General features: G+C 41.4%; 1 protein-coding gene across 5 annotated transcripts in view; it reads right to left on the bottom strand.

Moving 5' to 3' along the window:
• Usp1 (ubiquitin specific protease 1) overlaps positions 1 to 21,890 on the bottom strand; it is a 473,693-nt gene that overhangs the window by 440,564 nt on the left and 11,239 nt on the right. For 3 of the 5 annotated variants that reach the window (XM_065216769.1, XM_065216770.1, XM_065216771.1), the window contains exons 2-5: positions 7,629 to 9,642; positions 5,784 to 6,228; positions 5,087 to 5,713; positions 1,126 to 5,024 (exon numbers count right to left, since the gene is read on the bottom strand). In XM_065216769.1, coding sequence (XP_065072841.1) covers positions 4,443 to 5,024; positions 5,087 to 5,713; positions 5,784 to 6,228; positions 7,629 to 9,631 — 3,657 coding nt within the window. In that variant the 5' untranslated portion in view covers positions 9,632 to 9,642 and the 3' untranslated portion in view covers positions 1,126 to 4,442. Of the gene's footprint in view, positions 1 to 1,125; positions 5,025 to 5,086; positions 5,714 to 5,783; positions 6,229 to 7,628; positions 9,643 to 21,890 lie in introns of those variants that run through there. The other 2 variants (XR_010517411.1, XR_010517412.1) reach the window with 2 other exon arrangements.

The raw sequence follows: 21,890 nt of genomic DNA, 5'->3' as shown, positions 1-21,890 counted from the left end.
TACACCCAGATGCTGACGAAGCCTCATTGTCTCATCATGGATGTTGAGACTTACGTCAAGGCGAACTTCCGGCAGCTTCCGGGGCTACTGTTCTTCACCGCCCAGCACAAGTTTGATGTTCCGGAGGAAGTAAGGAAGCAGAAACTTTCAAAGTTTGCCAAAAAATACATGATTTGGCAAGCGATCTGCTCATGTGGCAAACGGAGTGCGCCGTTCGTGACTACCGGGACTGTAAACGGGGAGATCTGTCTGTCTACAGAAGCGTCTTCTTCCTCTGTTGAAGCAACACGAGGGTCCTACGATCTTCTGGACGGTTCTAGCTTCGTTCCACTATTCAAATGTTGTCCTGGAGTGATACGAAACCAACGGGGTCACTTTCGTACCCAAGGGCATAACCCCCCCCCCACCAAAGCACCGGAACTAAGGCCCATCGAAATATACTGGGCTATTATGAAGCAAGCACTACGGAAGCATCCCAATTGATACAATTTGATGTGGGACACCCTTTAGAAGACGACAGCAGAAATTGTGCCTCGCGATTGATAATGTGTGTAGTGGATTAGATCTAGTGCGCTTTTTGCAGTTCGTCACTTATCTTGCAATGAGCACTCATACATAGGATTTCCAGTGAAAACTAGATGCATGAGTGGTCATTGCAAGACAGCCTATATTACATGATATAAGCCATAGTCTGTACGGGGTATAAAACTCATAAAAATCGCTCAAATGTCTATTGATAGCATGCTTACTTGTCAGGGACCTTATAGCCTAGTCAGTAAAGGCACAGTATTACCAAGCCAGTGGCGGCGGGTTCGAATACCGATCCGGTCGAGGAAATCTTTCGGGTTGGAAATTTTCTCGACTTCTCTGGGCATAGAGCATCATTGTGCTTGCCACACGTATTGGCATCGAAAGCTCTCAATTAATAACTGTGGAAGTGCGTTTAGAAAACTAAGTTGAGAGCAAGCAATAAGCTAATATGCGCTAAGCAATAAGCTTGAAATGCGAACAAGAAGAAGAAGTTATTTGTCAAAATCGGTCGGGGACGTTTTCATGTGGAAAATGATTATTGGAACTAATTAAGCAACATATCAAAAACTGAGCATCTTTCGTTGACATTTAGAGGTGGCGCCTCTAGAGAGGTCTAAGTCCAAAATGTCCAATGATGAACTTTTCAAATAAAACACGAGATTTTATGACTCTGAAGGGCAAAATTTTTGTCCATTTTGCGATATTCCCGCATATTGATTTATCGCAATCAGTATCCTTGCAGTGTCTCTGAGGCATGAGCAAAGGCACGATGTAACCACCACCGATCCACTCGGCATGAGTGGAAAGCAGCACACTGCAGTGCACAGCAGTTGTGCTGCCCTGTACGCTTGCTAGTACAGCAAACACACCATTTCTGAGCACTCACAGAAATGGTTCAGCGTCTACCCGTCACGGGAGACAACTTCATGGCCGTGAAGTCCTAGTTTAGCTAGCACCTCAACGTTGGAGGTTCAGCTAGTCTGAAAACTACTCAGTTGAGCGAAAGCGCTTTCTATAGTTGATGATCGTCGAAAACATCCAGATGCCAATTCAGCCACCGAAAGGAACTCGAAGCCGAACACAGACTACAGGTCAGCGGAATCTGTCCACTGAAGCCCACGAGAAGTGGGGGACGAGCTCGTCACGGGGAATCCGTACAGTCTAGCGACAGGAGCGCGCTAGAACTGCAAGGTTTGTAATCTGGCAGAAGAAGTCTGTTGGAGTCATGGTCGTCGTCCGGTGAAGCATTCACTGGAACTCTGACACAGGCATCGTTCGACGGTCGAACAGAAGCACTGACCAATCAGTAATTTGTTTATTTGGTTCTACATCAACAGACTGGGTTTAGTCCTAATGATGGATTAAGCAATACTAGGAAATACAATATAGTCAAGAAGTAACAAAATGCAAAGGCCGTGAAGTCCAACTTAATTTCTAATTGTTATGCAGTGCTCGTGGTTGAACGTTAACGTCGATTTGTTATAGAATAGAAGGACATTGAAGGATTCTGCCCTGTAGCATGTCTGCCACAAACAGGACCCTTGTCATATCTCTTCGACTCCACAAAGGATCCAGGTGAATTAACTGGCACCGACTTTCGTAGCTTGGTAGGCGATGAGGATCCCTCCAAGGCAATCGTTGAAGGGCAAACCAGATGAATCGTCGTTGAATAGACTCTGCTCTTTGTACACTGTTTTGATAATTGGGATTCCATACAGGGCAGCAGTATTCTAACACCGACCGGACGAGGGAGCAGTAAAGCGACTTCAAACAGTAGATGTCCGTGAAACTTTAAGCTATCCTAAAAATGAAGCCGAGCGTTCTGGGAGCCTTGTCGATCACATACGACACATGCTGGCTGTATGTGAGTTGACAATCTAAGATGAATCCCAGATGCTTAATGTGATTCACACGATGTACGTCAACGCCTTCTAGGATATCACTGAATTTAAGTGGATGTTTCTTCCGTGAGAACGTGATTACTGAACAGTTTGTTGGATTTACAACCATGCGGTTCAGTTGGCACCAATTAGCAAAAGCGTTGAGTTGGAGTTGGAGGAGGTGGCAGTCAGTGATGGCTCGGATTCGGATATAGATTTTCATGTCGTCTGCGAACGACAGTCGTTGACCGTCGAGGACGAAATTGACGTCGTTGAAATACACAAGAAATATCAACGGGCCGAGGTGACTACCTTGCGGAATACCCGAAGTGGCAGGGAACGAAGGAGATCGGCAGTCGTCGATTGCAACGTCCAACTGACGATCAGATAGATAGAATGCGAACCATTGTAGGAGACTGCCATTTATACCGAGCCTATCCAGTTTGGCGATCGCTATAGGATGGTTCAACTTGTCGAAGGCGACTGATAGGTCAGTGTAGATGACATCTGTTTGCATATGGTCTGTCATACTCTCCGTAATGTACGAGGTGAGACACAGAAGGTTGGAAGTAGTCGACCGCCCTGCTATGAAACTGGTCTTCGCTCAAGTGCTGCTTGAAGTGAGGTTCCATAACGACCAACTCGAACAGTTTAGATATGGCACACAACGATGTGATGCCGCGATAGTTGTCGATGTTTCTTTTGCGTCCCTTCTCCCATCCTGCTGATTTTCTTTGACTGAACGAGATTTTTCAATTTTTGTTACTAAGGTCTGGAGAGCAGTAACTGTTGACTTTCCGGATTGATACGCAAACTGAAAATTAGATAATGGATGCGTGAACATGTAAGTTGAATTGATGAAATCATTCAACACCTTTTCCATAGTCTTTAACAAAATTGATGAAAGACTGATGGGCCTGAATGATTTTGGATGCGTTTTGTAGCGCTTCCCATTTTTGGTATGAATATAACTTTTACCAATCTAAAAATATTAGTTAGAGATGGACTCAGCACTGCTTCACCTTTTTGAAGTAGCGCCGGGAATATTCCACCCGCAGATTTAAAGGGCTGAAAAGATCTCACCGCATTTTCTACTCTGGCCTCAGTGAAGATTTCATCAGCTATATCTGGTGTGGTGTCTCAGAAGAGGTCTCCGTAGAACATCTTGCATCCGGTTGCCTTACCACCTTGTAAATCAATGGGGACATTTGTGTTATGCCATTTCCCTATTCTGATCAAGCTATGTCATCAACCGCGTTTGTTGCAAACAAACTTTCAGTCTATGTTGCTTGCCGTTACTGACCACCCATTATTATTTGGCTCGTGTGTCATTTTGACATGATAAAGACATTGTTGATGCCCTGGTAACAACAAAAAAGAAATTATCTAGAATCTAGAGTATTAAATGATAAGAGATTCCAATCTTGGAGAACAGCTCATGTCTACAAAGAGGTAGAATGATCATTAGACCAAACGACCATTATGCCAACCTTTTTCTTGGGTATTTGTAGTTTCCGATAATACACGAATTAACGCGATAAGTTTTAATGCAAAAGCAACCCTGCTGGATCCGGGACATTTGACCGCATTGAATTAGTTAGTTCATATATAATTAACATAGACAATTTATTTGGAGTACTTGAAAATAAGCGTGCATTGGAGGGACCAACTCCATACCTAGCCAAATGGTATGATACGGGTGGTCGATTTTTGTGTTTTCCAAACACAGACATCACAATCCACGTCATGAACCATGCACATATTGCTACTTCCGTATCATTAAACACACCCACTCTCAAATGATATCGATAATTTTATCTGACAATGCCGACTAATTTGCTTACAAATGAACATTATTGATATTCAATAGACAAAAACGACGAAAACCGACCTCGGAACGTTTCCTGTTCTACAAAACACTGCCGGCTATAAATTTCATTTGAAGATACAAACGAAACATACCTAGTACCTACATCACTCCCAACACAAGGACAACTAAAGACCACCTACCGTCCGTAACGGCGACCGTTATTAATCGATCATCAAACCACAATCCACTCCACCGCCATCGTTGCTACCAGCCTTCAAGAGGCCCGCCTCCGCATCTTTTTGCCGACTGCCGCTGGCCGGTACCAGATCGTACCGTGCGTAGAACAGCAGATATGGCGTTATCACGTGCCTTCGGTTCGGCGACAACAACTCCTCAAACTCGACCTGGGACATGATTTTGATCTTATCGTCATCGCACATGTGCCACAGCTGTTGACTTAGACTCTGCTCGAACACTGACAAGTTGGTGGGCGCCCCGGAACCTGCAGCCGTCGCCGTCAGACCGTTCGCCATCGAGTTAATGTAGTTCATGCGACTTTCGACTGAATTGGTGCTACCGCTATTACTATCCGCCGTTCCCAGTGGGATTCCATTGGTGTCCGCTGCAGACGACGACGAATCACAACTACCACTACCGTACAAACTAAGATGACTATTTTTAAGATGAATTCCACAGCAATTTAGACCAGCGCACGGGATCCGGCTGGCCAGGGAACCACCAGCGCCGGTTGGAGTCCCATTGCTGTTAGGACTATTGCTTCCCGAGTGCGAACCAAACGAGGCCTGTTGAAAGAATCATTATTCAACCTACAAGCCACTTATAGAAAAAAAAAACAACAACTCACCGTATTGCTGCTTCCCGTACTGGAACCGTTGATCAGATTCAGCCCTTCCATACCATTGATTAAGTTCATTTTGTTGACTACAATGTTTTTTGTTTTCTTACTCATATCACCCGCACTAAAAGCCTTTTTGGCGCTGAAAAGTTTCTTCAAATGTCCCGAAGTTCCCTTCTCACTGTTACTTTTAGCTGAACCACTTCCCGCACTGCCAGCACTTGCACTACCGGCTAGGCCATCGAGTGACCCTCCGGATAAGAACAACTGCCTCCGACGGTCTTTCCCACAGCCCAGATACTCAGCGTGCACGTCCAGCGAGCTGGTATAGGCAATGTAGTGTCCCACCGACATCCGCGCGCCCACGTGGGTAATCACACTGTACAACCGATAAATGTGCGGCTTATCACAGTCCGGCTTTGGCAAACACGTATTACAGAAGCACCGGAGAACGAACGGCGTCGGAATGTAGCTGTTGATCTTCTCCATATCGCCGTTGAAGCGCTTCAGCTGCAGGATCAACTGCCGCGGTAGCACCTCAAACGAGATCGACCGGATCGCTTCCCGGTAGCCGCAGCACTCTTCGCACCGGTACTTGTTATCCCCGCGGAAGTACTCTCGAGTTATGCACGAGTTCTAAGGGGTAAAAGAATAACATTCAGAATTTGGTGCAAAACCCTCCCGCACAGTAAAACGTCGATCATACCTGGTAGAACTGCTGTGGATTCTTGGCCGCATCGCACACCTCGCTGGAAGCGATCGGAATTGCTATGTCGATCATGGTTTCCTTCTGCTCGGTGCAGGTCTCGCAGGCCAAGCACTTGGTCTTGGCCACGGTGACGCCCTCAAAGTCGTCCCGAAAGAAGTCCAACCCGAGGGCCTGCAGGCGCTCGCGCACCAGTTGTTCGTCCAGCGCGGAAGACGTTTTGGCAAAGAGGGCATTTTTTAGGTTGGCCAGCGGATCGGATGCATCACCACCGCCACTTACGGCAGCTTTCGGGAGGGTGGTGGCCCCGCTGCTGCCACCGCCTCCCCCGTTAGTTGCTGGTTTAGCCGTTTTAACCGATTCCTTTCGGCGGCGGAAGAACCGCGCCGCACTGCTCTTCGGTTCCGGTGGGAATGGCTCGATACACTCCGGTACCGGCGGGCAGCTGCAATATAGAAATAATATTGGTCAACGTCAGTTGGAGGAAGGTCATTAAAGGGGTCTAGCCCGTTTGACATAATGCCATTCTGCATCACAGTTGTTTGGTATTGTACTTGAAGCTGTTAAGCGGTCAGTGGACTGCTCGGTGAATATTTTGAATATTTTAATTAAAATTATAAATAATGAATGGAACTCCGATGAATGGCTCATTCGGGGAAAATAAATTCCGGTAAATGTATCTCTCCGAGGGAATGGATTTCCGGCAAACGACTTTAGGGAACATGCATAAATGACGTAGCATTTGAGGGGGGAGGTGGGGGTTTTAGAATTTGTGACCGGCCATGTATTGGATATAGCAAAATACGCTACGAGGGGGGATGAGGGGTCTAAAATTGATCAAAAATATGCTACGTCATTTATGGATGCTCCCTTACAGGAAATGATTTTTTTTTCTGGAAATGACATCTTATCTTTTCTTAGATGCCAAATTTATTGTTATTGTAGTATAATACTAAAATAACATTTTATTTTAAATATTTTTTTTATTTGAGAGAGAAGTTAGCGGCATTATGCCAAATGACTGTTATGTCAAAAGGGTTAGACCCCTTATAAAGAATTAAGTTGATCCATGATACCTTTAACGACAACGTTGATATAATCCACAAATGGCCGTTCTCATGGCTGATTTGCCTTGTAAAATCAGCCATGAAGGCGGCCATTTGTGGCCGCTTATAGACTCAATTTATCAGCCCTCTATGAGATGTCTCTAAAGATATCTGGAGTTGAACCGAAGTTATCTCATAAGGCCTCAAAAACTAATTCAAACATCCTCTGTACTGCCCATAATCGCATATCAGTCCCATCGTTGTTTGATTTCCTATCCATATGGAACTGTAATGCGATTATGGGTAGTGTAGTTATCCGAAGTTCGGAGTCTGGATGGTGAAATTAACACATAAGCTTTTGGAGATTAACCTTACAATACTACCACATAAGGCCTCAATTCTGGAATTAACTTAAAAGGTCTTTGGTATCAACCCATAAGGCCAACATAATTGATACATAAATTACAGATAACCCATATAGCTCCTGAAGCTATCTGTAGTTGACCCATGACGACCCGGAATCGATTCGCATAGTCTCTAGACATATCGCAAGGTTATTAAGGTTATCCCGGAGTTGACCCATACAATCTCTTGAGTTGAACAATAATGCTTCAAGATCATTTGATTGTTTCGTGGAAGGTTTTCTGCGACATTCTCGCATGGTCAGATGAGTGATGAGGTCAAAAACAGACTTGAATGCATAACAAAAACAATACCCATCCCTAAGAGAATAAAAAACTACATGTCGACATCTGAAAGGAAAAAAAATGCAATCGAAGACAACGAGAGGGATACTTACGCACTAATCAGCACATCCGGGTGGTCAGTGATGGTCTTGATCAATGACTGGCATGACTCCCGAACACTGTCTAGCACGCACATCAGGAACTCATGGGCATCCTGCTGCTGATTGCCTTCGAAGGTTGAACTAACGTCTTGCACGGCACGCAGAATGTTCCCCGCGTGGAACGGTTCCATCGCCTCGATAGCTTCGTTCCGATGCAGATTCTGAAACAGTTCATGCAATTGCTCCGTCACCACCTGTCGGTTAGTTTTAAGCGGAAGGTTCTCTTCTCGGGTGGTCGGAAGCCCACCACCACCACCACCGCCGCCACCGTTACCAGTACCGCTGGTTCCATTAACTGCTGCCGTAGTAGATCCGGAACCGGTGGAAGATGAGGAGTTTGTAGTCGTTGTGGATCCACCGAGCGAGGCAAGATCCTTACTGCTCCAACTGCGGCCACTGGGACCGTGCAATCCGGGAATATTTCGCCCAAGGGATGAGGATTTCAGCTTGTTTTCGTTAAGTCTCTGGTAGACACTGTCCGTATCTTCGATCAGATGGTGTAGATTGTGAATAAAGTTCGGAGCGAACCGTAACGTGTAGAGTACCGAATTGAGGTAACACGAATTACCGATATTGCACAGGGTGGCCAACGAGTTGTTCATATTAGCTGCGGCGGCAATACTAGCCGGAGTTAACGGTGCTATCACTGGTACCACGGAGTTCAGTATATTCTGCTGGTCTTCACTCAGCGATTGAGCAATCGCTAGTTCCGTTGCAGTTCCCGTATCGACTCGACCCTGTAGACTATTTACTTTACTTCGCGGAATTTCGTTCAATGACGCAGCTATGGCCATATCCGTGGCGTTGCCCAGCGTAAAACGACCTTGCATTGAGTTTATCTTGCTTCGGGTGTAGTGTGGATGACTGGACATTGTTTGGGACTCCCCAGTAGCTGCTGCCAGCAGTAGGATGGAGGAGGCCGGCGCAACTTCCTGTTTATAGTTGGTGCTAGTAGTGCTACTGACACTGTTATACGAAGACGGTAAATTATAGTGCTGTTGATGGTGAATGGACATGTCGTCCTCACCACCAGCCACGAGTGTATCTCTTGCTGATACTCCCTCAACTACGACAAATGGTTGTTGCCCATTCAGCTGCTGCTGCTGTAGGAAATTCTTCGAAAGAGTAAGCCTCGAGCTCGAACAACCAGAATAGGTCTTCGGCGGAAGCTTGACCTGTTTGTCCTCGAACAGGGAATCGAAATCAAAAACCGACTTCTCCGGTTCCTTTACTTCCTCCTCAGAGTCCTCGACGCTGATGGCCTCTACCTGTTCCCAATCGATTTGCTGCGACGATTGCCTACTTTTTCCAGAAAGACTACTAAAAGAGTCTTGCCGCTTCGCTTCTTCCGGTTCTTCTTCGAAAACCGGAGGAGTACACTGAATCGGATCTTCAACTGCAACTTTAACTATTTCCTCCTGCTGTTTCTGTTGCTGCGGTTGCTTTTTCTTCTTTTCTTTGGGCTGACCAGCAGCTACCAAACTCAGACAGCTGACCTTTCGCTTTCGTGTCTTGTCACTGATACTTTTCTTCAATCGCCTCTGGATATCTTCCTCTACTATTTCCAAAAGGCTTCGCTTTTTCACCGGCGGTGAGGAATGTTCCTCACGTTCGGCACTGGCTTTGTCCCGTGCCTCTTCCCGACAAACACTGCTGTTTTCCTTATCTCTATAGCGACGCTTGAGTCTAATCAAGGAAAGCTGTCCTGTCTGGGACGGCTGTTGCTGTTGTTGTGGCTGCTGCTGTTGCTGCCGATTGAAACCCCACCCACTAAGGGGCAATGAAAATAGCGACTTCCGGTTGTCCGCACTGCGTGGTCGCTCTGGGTCGTGACAGTTGGGATCCGATGCCACCGGTTGTAAATCTCCTAACAATAATGAAGGGTTTGATTTGGGCTCCAAATGATCATCTGGATTTACATCCTCCTGCTCGAGCTCAAATGTGGCTGTTAGCATTTTTGGGTGACCTAAAGGAGACGAGATAAAAAAGAAGATGAAAAACTGTTAGTGCATCCATATTGGAGTTCACTTCCGGTTGGTGATGTTGGTACGCCTATTCTAGAGCATATGATAGCGCATCCCACTCTTTCCGCGAGCGAAAGCGAAGCTAATTAGGATCGTTAATTTGCAATTAGTCAGCACATCCTGTCGCGTGTGCTACACGATGATAGGATACATTCTTGATGTGCAGCATCGATGATACTGGAAACAGGACAATTTCAAGGATCAATTGGTAAAAGGACGTATCTGCTTTTGTAAACGAAAGTTCAAACGTCAACCTATAGAATCTATAGATCGCACACGCAAAAACTAACACCACCAACAAGTAGGGTAAAGTTTCCCCAACATTATGGTGATGTTAGTTTGCATGGACGAGCTAAGAGTTTCGATAGATTGACAAGTTTACAAAAGCAGATATGGCTATTTGAAAATTCACTCTTGATTTTATAGTCACAGTGCACCCAGTGCACCAATGGTCCCAATTCACTTTTTACCTGTGCACCAACCTGACGTATGGCCATATTTATATATTTTCAGAGTTATGGTAACTTTCTCAATTTAGTTTTTCGATCATAACTTTTAGTTATTCTTTTTTTCAACACACAATGTTCTCGACCAGAGGCGCATCCACCATCAAAGAAGTGGGTGGTACTACGGTCTCATTGAATTTTTTTAATATTTTTGGAATCGTGAACTGGTTCCGGACGGGTTACGAGATGAACTAGCCTACGGCTAAAAATCTCAAAGAGTAAAAAAAAACTGGTTCCGGAAATGCTTGGCGAAAACATGTTATAGCTTGTAAATGCCATGAAACTAAATGCGGCCTGAAATGAATAAAATCCATCATATGACACAACAAATGACATGAGAATTCAACAACCAGTTCAGTGGTAGTAATAATCAGAGCACAGGACTATACTGGCCAAATCCGGCCTTGAATCGGAAACCCCCGGCCCAAGTTTCTAATTATTATAACAACAGCAAAAATACTCGTTTTTGTTTAAGACTGTAAGTCGCTATAGAGCATTTCCTGCCCAAAACGCAAACCGGGTGGACATAAGCGTTTCCGATTTGAATGAAACATTACTCATATCAAGACCAACAATTGAAAAGGCCTCAACTCTATTTTGTAAACAAACTTTGTAAGGCTATTTTCACGCGAAACGAAACCTACATTCGCAAACTTAAGGGGGTAGTACACTTTGAACGTCCAAAAATTAAGGCATTTTCGTTAATTTTTTTAAGCAATAAAACACTCAGGGAGGGCAAATATGTTATAACCCATTTATTAGTCATCCTTCGAACTACAATTTATATTTTTTTGAACTCGACTAGCGTCTCCCCGTGGCCGGTGCACCAGGTCCCGCGGGCGTCCTCGCGCGGAAGTCGGAAAACGGCGTGGGAAAATACTCCGAACAAAAATCCTGATTAGTAATGAAATTTGGGTTAGAAATACGTATTCCGATTTTTTTTAAATTGATTTTTTCAAAAGTTGTGGCCTTAGGAAAAAAAAAGTCCATTTTTCACCTTAAAAATGCTTACAAAATCGTGGATTAAAAATCCATTTTTGATAAAATCGAAAATGTGGATACGTATTTCTAAGCAGAATTTGATTCTGAACAAGAAAACCTAGGCGATATCCAAATTTTATGATAATTGGTTAGAGTTATTTCCCACGCCAGTTTGAAAAACCCCGTTTCGAGATAAACGCGTTTAGAGATAAAAATGCTCTCTTAGCGCGCCGGTACATGTTTTAGGAAATCGCTTCGTAAAGCGGTAAGGAATATTCTGGCGAACTTGGAGTCTTTTCTAAATTAAAGTATACATCCCAAGGAACATTTTAAGCCAAAAAAAATGCATTTTTTTGAAAAATCAAAGTGTACTCCCCTTTTAAAACACAATCGCGGCCAATTCAAAAGAAACTTATTATTTATTATTATTTCTTGTGTGAGTCGCGTCACGTGTGGCATCTAGCATTGGGCGATCTTGAGGCAAGAATCGATTCATTTTTTTTTTTGAAATAATCGATTCACCGATTTAATCAATAATTTTGAATCGATTCATTTTTCAAAATGGCTCAAACATGTTTGAAATATAACGGATCATAGGAAAGTTGGTGCAAATTTAGCCAAGTTCAGTTTAGAGTTGATATTACGTTACATAAGCTATCTTGTTATGAAATTTCACCTATAATAGTCATTTAGTGTGATGATTGATATCCTTTAGAAATAAATTGTGTGAGTGTAACATACATCACTGCTGGTCATTAAAATATGTGTAGGTAAAATAAAATTTTAGGTTATGCTCATTCAACTTCATTTCATTCGACTTGAAAGTTTAGCATTTGATAGTAAACATTAAGTAATTGCTCGAGAAAACTCAAAGTTAAAACATTAAATGACTCACTCATTAGAATCAAATTTAAAATATGCCTGGTCAGTGAAATATGTGTGTTGCATAAAACTATTGTATAGAAAGCTTGAAAATAATCCTATCAGTTTTATTAGACTAATGACGCTTAGTAATCGCTGTGCCCTCCATTGTTAAGTTGAACCTAGTTCAATCTTCTTGGCATTGACTCAACCAAGCACTGACAAGTTTCATTTGGTACAGCATACCACTCTTTTTGAACTGTGGTCCATAGTTGATCCTTATGCTTGACCAGATAACTTTCTTTTAAGCTCTTTCCATAAATTTTCGATGGGGTTGATGTCAGGAGATTGGCTAGGCCATGACATAACCGACACTTTTTTTGCTCGAAACCATTCCTTTACATACTTAGAATTGGATTTCGGAACGTTGTCTTGCTGAAAATGCCATATAAGAGGCATGTTCTCTTCTGCATAAGGGAGCATAACCTCCTCCATGATTTCTTCGTATTCAAAACTGGTCATGATGGAATTAATACGGAAAATGGGACCTACTCCATACCAAGAAAAAAAGCCCCAAACCATGATGCTACCACTTCCATGCTTTACGGTCTTTACCGTGTAACGCGGATCGAACTCTTTAACGGATGGTCTACGTGAGAATATAGTAAATAACTATTTTGGTTTCATTTGACATGTGCAAGTTTTCGCTCAGGATTCTTGATTAGGTAAGCGATTTAACAGGTTATAAAATTCATTTTATTTGTATTAAATGAACGATTTAAAAACGAAAGATTAACATATGAAACAAAACGTTTAGATGGTCGGAGTGTAAAAGCAGGTAAGTACTTAATCCAGATAACCCAAAACTCATCCGAGAGGGATCCCAAGAAAACTAATTGAGCCATGCGTTTTGCATTGAGCCGATATCGATTCTGTGTGGTTCCACCAGTTTTGAAGAATAGCCTCTCTAACGGAACACTTATTACCATTCTTGATAAATAGTCTCGAGCATGGGGATATACACTACGGATTTCCTCCCATGCTCGAGAAGGATCGACAGAATGTAGTAAAACAGGCTGATGCAATAAAGTTTGTAATTCTGCCCATATGCCCCCATGGCGATCCAGTTCTGACATAGCAGAGAACTGATGAACCTGAAATATGTCATAATAAGTGAATGTAGATTAATAACTTTCTTTACCATTTCGTCATGAATATCCCACAGGCCTCCGGTTGGTTTTGGTGGGGGTACAGATGTGTGCAATCATTGTATACTCTTTCGGTACTATAGATCTGCTCAGACACAATTTTAACTACCCGAGCGTGAGCTGAATACTCCAGGTACAGGCCAATATTAAATTGCAAACCAAAAGAATCGATCTTTTGTGATTCGATCCAAGATCGCCCATTGCTAGTCGCATGGTTCGTGACAAAATGGCCTTACAAGGTTGGTTTACAAAATGGAGTTGAGGCCTTTTCAATTGTTGGTCTTGATATGTTCGCTACTGCCAATGGTTGCATTTTTTTTTTATTTAACCCTTTGTCTGTACCTTGGGCAATTTGACCCCAGGCCACTTTGATAGGCTGTAACTTTTTTATTTGTCAATTGATTTTTCTTATTCTTTCACGACTAGGCGCGTCCACCGGAGCTCTGTAATACTCGATAAAATTTACTTAAAAAAAACTGGAAAAAATATTTGTTGGAAAACATTTATTTAAATACTTACGTACCTTGGGATCAATTTGACCCCAAATTCAAGTTGCCGTATCTTAACGAAATTTCAATGGATTTCTTCCATGAAATGGCATATTTTGATATTAGAAAAGTTTGTATCACGAGATCCCAACCATATAGGATGTTGCTTCTTTCTGTAAAGATGCTCAAAAATACAAGGTCTATAAAACTATAGTGTATGACAGAATTCACTCACTAGATGGCGCTAAAATGAAAATGATCAAGTTGCGCCATCGTAAATAAACATTATATAACGTTGTCTACAGATCCTGCACATACAGATGGTTCCATTATTAAGCAAAGTTGTCCAGATGGACAAGACCTATCTTTAGGAAAAGAGTTTAGTTCAGAATTCACTCACTAGCCACCGCTAGAGTGACACTCATTGGCATGGATTGCCAACATATGGACTAGATATAAGGTTTCCGTCTTAGGTAAAGTTGTTCGGATGGACTAGACCTATCTTTAGGACTAGAGTTTAGTTCAGAATTCACTCACCAGGCAGTGCTAGTGTGAAATCAATTATGAATTGTTTACCTTAGCTTAACACACGGCCTAGATATAAAGTTTCCGTACTGGGTAAAGTTATTCAGATGGAAAAGATCTCTCCTAAGGTAAAAAGTTTAGTTCAAAATGCACTCACCAGGCAGCGCTAGTGTGACATTCATTTTAAATTGTTTGCCCTAACTTAACGTTCAGACAAGATAGAATGTTCCCGTCTTCAGCAAAGTTGTTCATATGGACAAGAACTATCCTATGGTAAATAATTCAGATCAAAGTTAACTCACCAGGCGGCGCTAGTGTGGCATTACTTTTTCAATGTTTGCCCTAACTTAACATATGGATTAAATAGAAGGTTGCCGTCTTCGGCAAAGTTGTTCAGATGAACTGGACCTATCTTCAGAATTAGAGTTTAGTTCAGAAAACACTTACCAAATTGCACCAGTGTGATGTTAATTTTAAACTGTTTTCCTAACCTAACGCATGGACTAAATATTATAATTTTTCCACAAATCTGGTGATTCCTCATCCCACGATTTACATGCTCCAGCATAAATTAGCAATCTTAAAATGCATAAATTTCCTTAGAATTAGTATCTTTCCATTTTCTATAAGATCCACCAGGATTATTTTTGAAAAAAAACACGAGCTTTCCTGTTAGTTTCACAGACGAAGATTTTTACAATATTGTCATCAATGAACAGTTTAAGGGTATCAACCGCATCTCTTCTTGCACTTACAGATAATCCCCGTTTCTCACGTGTTGTCACATCAGTGGGAGGTTGTGTTTTTGGAATGACACTCCACAAACGACCATTTTTTCCCACAAACATGTTACCTATATCCGGTTCCGCAACGTCTGCATCTTCTTCGTCATCGGAAGACTTTTCCTCGTCATGGTCAATACTTTCTTCATCCGTTACATCAAAATCAGAGAAGTCACCATCAAAGTTATCATCGATTTCCGCGTCCATTATGCTAATTGAAATACAAATCAAATATCCTTGAATAATAATAAATAAAAGTATCACTTACTCAATCATCCAAGAGTATGGTAGAATCGAATGGTAATTGAGAATGAAAAACTCACTTCACATTAACCAACTTGTAGACCTTTTTTCGTTAGTATTGGTGTATAGTACCATATATGCACAAAACAGTTCACAATTACATATTATGTACAGAAAAAAAAGCAAAAAGCAAAAAGCAAAAAGCAAAAAAACAAGCACGGGAACAGACCTATGAGCTTGCTTTCGCCTAACTATTTTTCGATATGCTTGAGATAAAGAAAAACTTCAAAAACGTATTGGGCAGTTAATCTTGAATCCCCTCGATAGCGCGGTGGTTGATGCCGTCCATCCACCGTACTTTCTCGGTTGTCTTCCAACTAATTGAGGTGATTTTTTGTCAGTTTCAAGTTTATGGTTGGCCCAAATCACATACAGAAAATCAGCTCAATTGGAAAGAGAACCGCCGGTAAATGGCGGTGGGAGCACGGCGCCACGCACCGCACATAATGGTATTAATTAAATGTGGAAATGTTTAGTGGCACTATAGACAACTATATTCTGTGACTTTACATCTACTATTTACATTGGAATGTTGTGTTGCGTCGACGTGACGTCGTCATTCGCTTGCTTAGGCATATTTACAACATTTTTGCCTAACGCCAGAAAGTTGTCTTTTGTTTCAGACCTTATCTAATTGAAATCTGAACAACTTTGCCTAAGACGGGAACCTTCTATCTAATCAAGGTGTTAAATCAGGGTAAACAATTCAAAATAAGTGTGAGTGCTGCCTGGTGAGTGAATTCTGAACTAAGCTCTTTGTCTTGGCATAGTTCTAGTCCATCTGAAAAACTTTTCCTTAGACGGAAACCTTATATCTAGTCCAAAAGTTAAGTTAAGGCAATCAGTTCAAAATGAATGTTACTCTAGCGGTGCCTGGTGAGTGAATTCTTTCTTGCTGATAGGTCTTGTTCATCTGAACAACTTTGCTGAAGACGGGAACCATCCATATGAGCAGGATCTGTAGAAAACGTTTTCTAATGTGTATTTACGATGGCGCAACTTGAGCATTTTAGCTTTAGTGCCATCTAGGGAGTGAATTCTGTCATACACTATCCATAGTTTTGAAGACCTTGTATTTTTGAACATCTTTACAGAAAGAAGCAACATCCTATTTGGTTGAGATCTTGTGATATAAACATCTCTAACATTAAAATATGCCACTTCATGGGAATATTTTTACAATGACCCCTCCCTATAGTAGATCCGCCTTTTAAAATGAATTTTGATAATTTAAACAGAAATTTCACTAAATGTACCTTACATAACATTTGAAATTTCGATAATCCGTTGAACCTTCGCTGAGATATGACAATTTGAATTTGGGGTCAAATTGACCCCAAGGTACAGACAACGTAAGTTTTTTTTTTTGGCACAGACGAAGGGTTATATGATTTTTTCTTCATAGAAACTTTGGATAAGGGCGTCTTAAAAAAATCATAACATGAAAATCAAAATGACATCTGAGAAAAGTCGTTGGTAGTTAAATTGCCTTTAAGGAAAAAATAAACTGAAAGAAAAAAACCTAGTAAATTAATATTTATAAAAATCAAAAACACTGATTATTTTAAAACACAACATTACAATTTTTCCGAGGATTTCTTATTTTTACTATACATTGAATTTGAAAGTATTGCCATATAGGTACCCTAATAAAAATTGTATGGTTAATTTGCTTAACGACGTGTTCTGGGTATCATCCAAACCATTTATGGAATAGTTCAATGATTTGGGTTATCGTTCGTTTATGGTTATTTTTTATTAGGGTAACTCTAAGACTAGAAGGTCCCAAAGAAACGTGCTCAACTATTTGGCTCAACTCTGGTACTATCTTCGGTCCCAAGCTAATCGATTCACCCCTCGAAACAGGAAAATCCATGAACCCCTCATTTCATCTGTCAAACTTTCACAGCGAATCAAAACAAACATAGTGTAGTACTAGAATTTCGACTAGAATGGGGTACGTTAATCTATTTGCTTGGGACCAATTGGCAAATCAAAGTTGGCACTCGTGGAGCATAGAAGAACTATGAAAGTGATCATGGTTTCAAAATTTTCTACGGGAAGGTATACGAGTGCAATCTTAAAATGCTTTTATTTTGCAAATTGGGCATTTTATTTAAATCTGGTTGCTGCTACTGTGGTAGAAAAGCTGAAATCTATGTCTACAACTAAAAATCTGAAAAGAAATTATTTTTTCTATATTATATTGAGTGGACTACTCAATATAATATAGAAAAAATAATTTCTTTTCAGATTTTTAGTTGTAGACATAGATTTCAGCTTTTCTACCACTGTTGCAGCAACCAGATTCGCGACACCAAGACACCAGACGCGAAGACACCAAGTCGCGAAAATTCTTCGTTTCGGAGTTATTAATTTTGCTCCTCTAGATTGCATTTCTGGCCCAGTGTGCATGGTTAAGACATTGCCAGTTAATTTCAGCACACAGATCGACGAAACAAGCTATTACACGACAATCACGAAAAGAAACGGTTCAGTACCCAAGTTATTATCGAAAGAGAAAGTCAATGAAGAGAATCGATCAATGTTACTTACTTGATTTCCATATCGCCGATAGGCATCGGATTATTTTTCTCATCCATTTCAAACCGAGCAATCAATTAGATCTCCTAAGTAACAACGACATATTCTCTTCGTCGATTTTCTGTTTTGCATCCCCACGGCCATGTATAGCTATTTCTAGCTTGTTCCAACCCACAGTTCGATAAAATAAGCTATTAATCACGACAAACACGGTTTTGTCGCCAAGTTATTAACGAAACAGAATCGATCAATATTCCTTAGGACCTAATCCATTGTGCGGCTTGATTTTCCATACGCCTTTAAAATAAAGTTCCAACCCCTCATTCATTTCGATTGTTTTCTTTTCGCGCTCCGCGCTGTGGCTCTTCTTCGAATATTTCCCGTTCGGTTCGGATCTCGGCGCTCATCGAGACACAAGAGGCTATCGATTTTCCTCCCAACTACAGCAACAGTTTCAACAGTTCCACCAGCAGCACATATCGTCAAAAGTCAATAACCGGTCCACTTGCAGCACCAGCACCAGTTGGTTCGTTCGGTCGTGATGATAATGAAGCTGCCGCTGCTGACAATGATGACGGTGACAAAATGAATTCTTATGTGGGTATATATCCATCGTACTAGGTCTCTTCCTAACCCAATGATTAGTCGGTGAATGCTGGGGGCTGTTTCGAGTATCTTTTTTCCGTTGTTCTCCAGCGGGTGACGATCGAGGATGAAGGTAAAAGAATGAGTGATTGCACTTTTAAATTCCCGTTTTTCGACAATAGCCGCGTTGCTAAAGAGTGCCAGACCATACAACGTCGTCCACGTGATATTATTTTTAGCCAACCGCGCAGAGCGTAAGTAGGTACCTACCCTAAATACTCCGGCATATGTGTGTCTGGTAAATCGAACGTGTACGGAAGGGTGCTGGGCAGTGCCGGTCAGTCAGTCTTCTTATCACATTTTTTAAAACTGTATCTGTGTGCAGTGGCTGGCAGGCAGATGAGAGAGTGACTACAAGTTCGATATTGTTTTCTTGTTTCGCTTTTCGAGATGAGTTTTTTTTTTTCTGCTTCAGTTGTTCGGCCGATATACATGATGAGATGGATGTTATTTTTGGCAGCGAGTAGCACCAGATATGCAGCTGCAGCAGTAGCTCCCGGATGAGATTGATTCGCTAAATTTAGGTCTCGGGTTGTCTTATCAAATTTATCGCACATATCTCCGGGCCTTTCCATTATAAGTTCGACGATCCATGTTTTGGGAGTTAGTTCGTAGATAACCTTGCACAGTAGCCTTAAATTATGCCGTTTCTGTCGCCGCGCATGACGAACTGGTAAATATTCTGGATTCCATAGATAACTGCATTCAACTCAGGGTGGCCTCAACATTTTTTTCCTGGTTTCATATGAACAGCTACCTAAATGTAAGAAAAGGAATACTGGCATAGTTGATTTCAGCAATTGTTTTTTTTTTTCCTATGGTGTTTACAGTATGTACCTACTTGTTCTAAAAGCGCAGCCCAGTTAGCGAATTCCACTCGCTAACTGGGCTGGTTTGTCAAACGTTAAACTGAGGGGAACTTCAATTGATTGTTTGATAGACGTTAAAAAAAAAATCACGTGCATTGAATTGAAACAGTGTAAAGTTGGTTATTGTTATTTTCCCAGCATTCAAACTCGCGAGTTTAGAAAGCCTTAACGCTTTCGCTTAAATTTAAATTAATACTTAATTTTCCATTCGAATGCCCCTCACCAATTATGACAACGAAATGTGAAACTAAATGTGTCGTCTATTTTTGACGTATAACTGATTTTTAAACCTCCGTTACTCGCGCTGTTGTACTTTGTACAACACACATTAGTTTTCCATTGCCATTTTGTGGCTGAGTTATCAATCGATCTGAAACCAACGAGTATTCCTCAAAAAACTTGTGTTGATCTAAACAAGCTAAACTTTGACTACAGTAAACCCTAAATATGCGGATAATAGGGAAAATGTGAATGGAAACCGCGTAAACTGTGACCATACTACGTGGGATTTGACTTAATTTGTTACAACATGGAATATCCTGACCAGATAGAAAGTTACTGCCTCCGACAAAGTTGTTCAGGAGATCATAGCCTTGTCGCTGGCGGACAGTAGTTCAGAATTTTCTCACTACGTAGCGCTAGTATACATGTGAAATTCTCGCATGTGATATATCTCGAGATCCTGACCAGATAAAAAGTTACTATCTTTCACAAAGTTTTTCAGGAGATCAAAGCCTATTGCTTGGTGCTCAATAGTTCAGAATTTGCTTACTACGCGACGCTAGTATACACGTGAAATTCTCATATAAAATATCTCGAGTTCCCAACCAGATAGAAAGGTACTGTCTTCGGCATAGTTGTTCAGGATGTCAAGGCTTTTTCGCAGGTGGACAGTAGTTCAGAGTTTTCTCACTTTGCGGCGCTACTATAGATGTGAAACTCTTGCATATAAAATATCTCTAGATCCTGACCAGATAGAAAGTAAATGTATTCGGCAAAGTTTTTCAGGAAGTCAAGATCTATTTGTTGGGTGACAATAGTTTAGAATTTTCTCACTATGCGGTGCTAGTATATACGTGCCTTTCTCCCATATTCAATAGCTCAAGATCTTAATCAGCTAGAAAGTTGCTGTCTTCGGCAAAGTTGTTTAGAGGGTCAAGAATTTTTGGCTGGTAAACAGTAGTTAATAATTTTCTCACCACGTGGCGTTAGTATACATGTACACTTCTCGCATATGCTATATCTCGAGATCCTGATAGATAGAAAGTTGTTTAGGACATCAAGGTCTTTTGGCTGGTGGACAGTCAGATAGATTTCTCTAGTGGACAGTAGTTCAAAGTTTTCTAACTACGTAGCGCTAGAATACACGTGAAATTCTCGCATGTGGTTTGTTTCGTGATCCTGACCAGATAGAAAGTTACTGTCTTCGACAAAGTTGTTCAGGAGGTCAAAGCATTTTTGGCTGGTAAACAGTAGTTAAGAATCTTCTCACCACGTGTCATAGATGTACACTTCTCGCATATGCTATATCTCGAGAATCAGATTGAAAGTTACTGTCTACAACAAAGTTATTCAGGAGGTCAAAGTCTTTTGGCTGGTGAACAATAGTTTAGAATTTTCTCATAAACTCCTGAACAACTTTGTTCAAGACAGTAACTTTCTATCTGGTCAAGAACGTGAGATATTTTATATGCGAGAATTTCACATGTATACTAGCATCATGAAGTGAGAAAAAATCTCGAGATATTTTACATGCGAGAATTTCGCGCCACGTAGTGTGAAAATTCTGAAATATTGTACACCAAGCAATAGGCATTGATCTCATGAACAACTTTTTCGAAGACAGTAATTTTCTACCTGTTCAGAACAAGAATTGTACACGTTTACTAGCGCCATGTGGTGAAAAATTTCTAGGCTACTGTCAGCCAGCCAAAAAGTCTTGACCCTCTGAACAAGTTTACCGAAAACAGTAACTTTCAATCTGCTCAGGATCTCGAGCTATTGTATATGCGAGAATTGCATGTGTATACTAGCACCGAGTAGGGAGAAAATTCTGAACAACTGTCCACCAACGAAAAGATCTTGACTTCCTGAAAAACTTTGCCAAAGACATTTCGACAGTGAGCATGCATAAGGGCCTATACGCGATGATCGATTCTCTTCGTCGATTTTCTCTTTTGTTAATAACTCGCTAGATTTAACGTTTCTCGGTGCGTTTGCTGTTGCTTTTGATAGCCAATACAACCTGTTACTACTCTGCATTGAACAAATTCTAGAAAATTGTTTCGCTTAGCTGTAGCAATGCAAAGAGAAAATCGATGAAGAGAATCGATCATCGCGTATTCGCCCTTATGAATGCTCACTGTCGATTTATTCTTTATCTCGTCAGGATCTAGTGATGTATCACATGCGAGAACTTAACATGTATACGAGCACTACTTAGTGAGAAGATTTGGAACTACTGTTAATCAGCGAAAA

Source organism: Ochlerotatus camptorhynchus, unplaced genomic scaffold (assembly GCF_037179485.1).
Source record: "Ochlerotatus camptorhynchus isolate MF236.1 unplaced genomic scaffold, CSIRO-AGI_Acam_v1.1 ptg000067l, whole genome shotgun sequence".
In the NCBI taxonomy this organism is placed as follows: domain Eukaryota; kingdom Metazoa; phylum Arthropoda; class Insecta; order Diptera; family Culicidae; genus Ochlerotatus; species Ochlerotatus camptorhynchus.
Note: the sequence above shows the minus strand (reverse complement) of the source record. Positions and strands in the feature narration are given on the sequence as shown.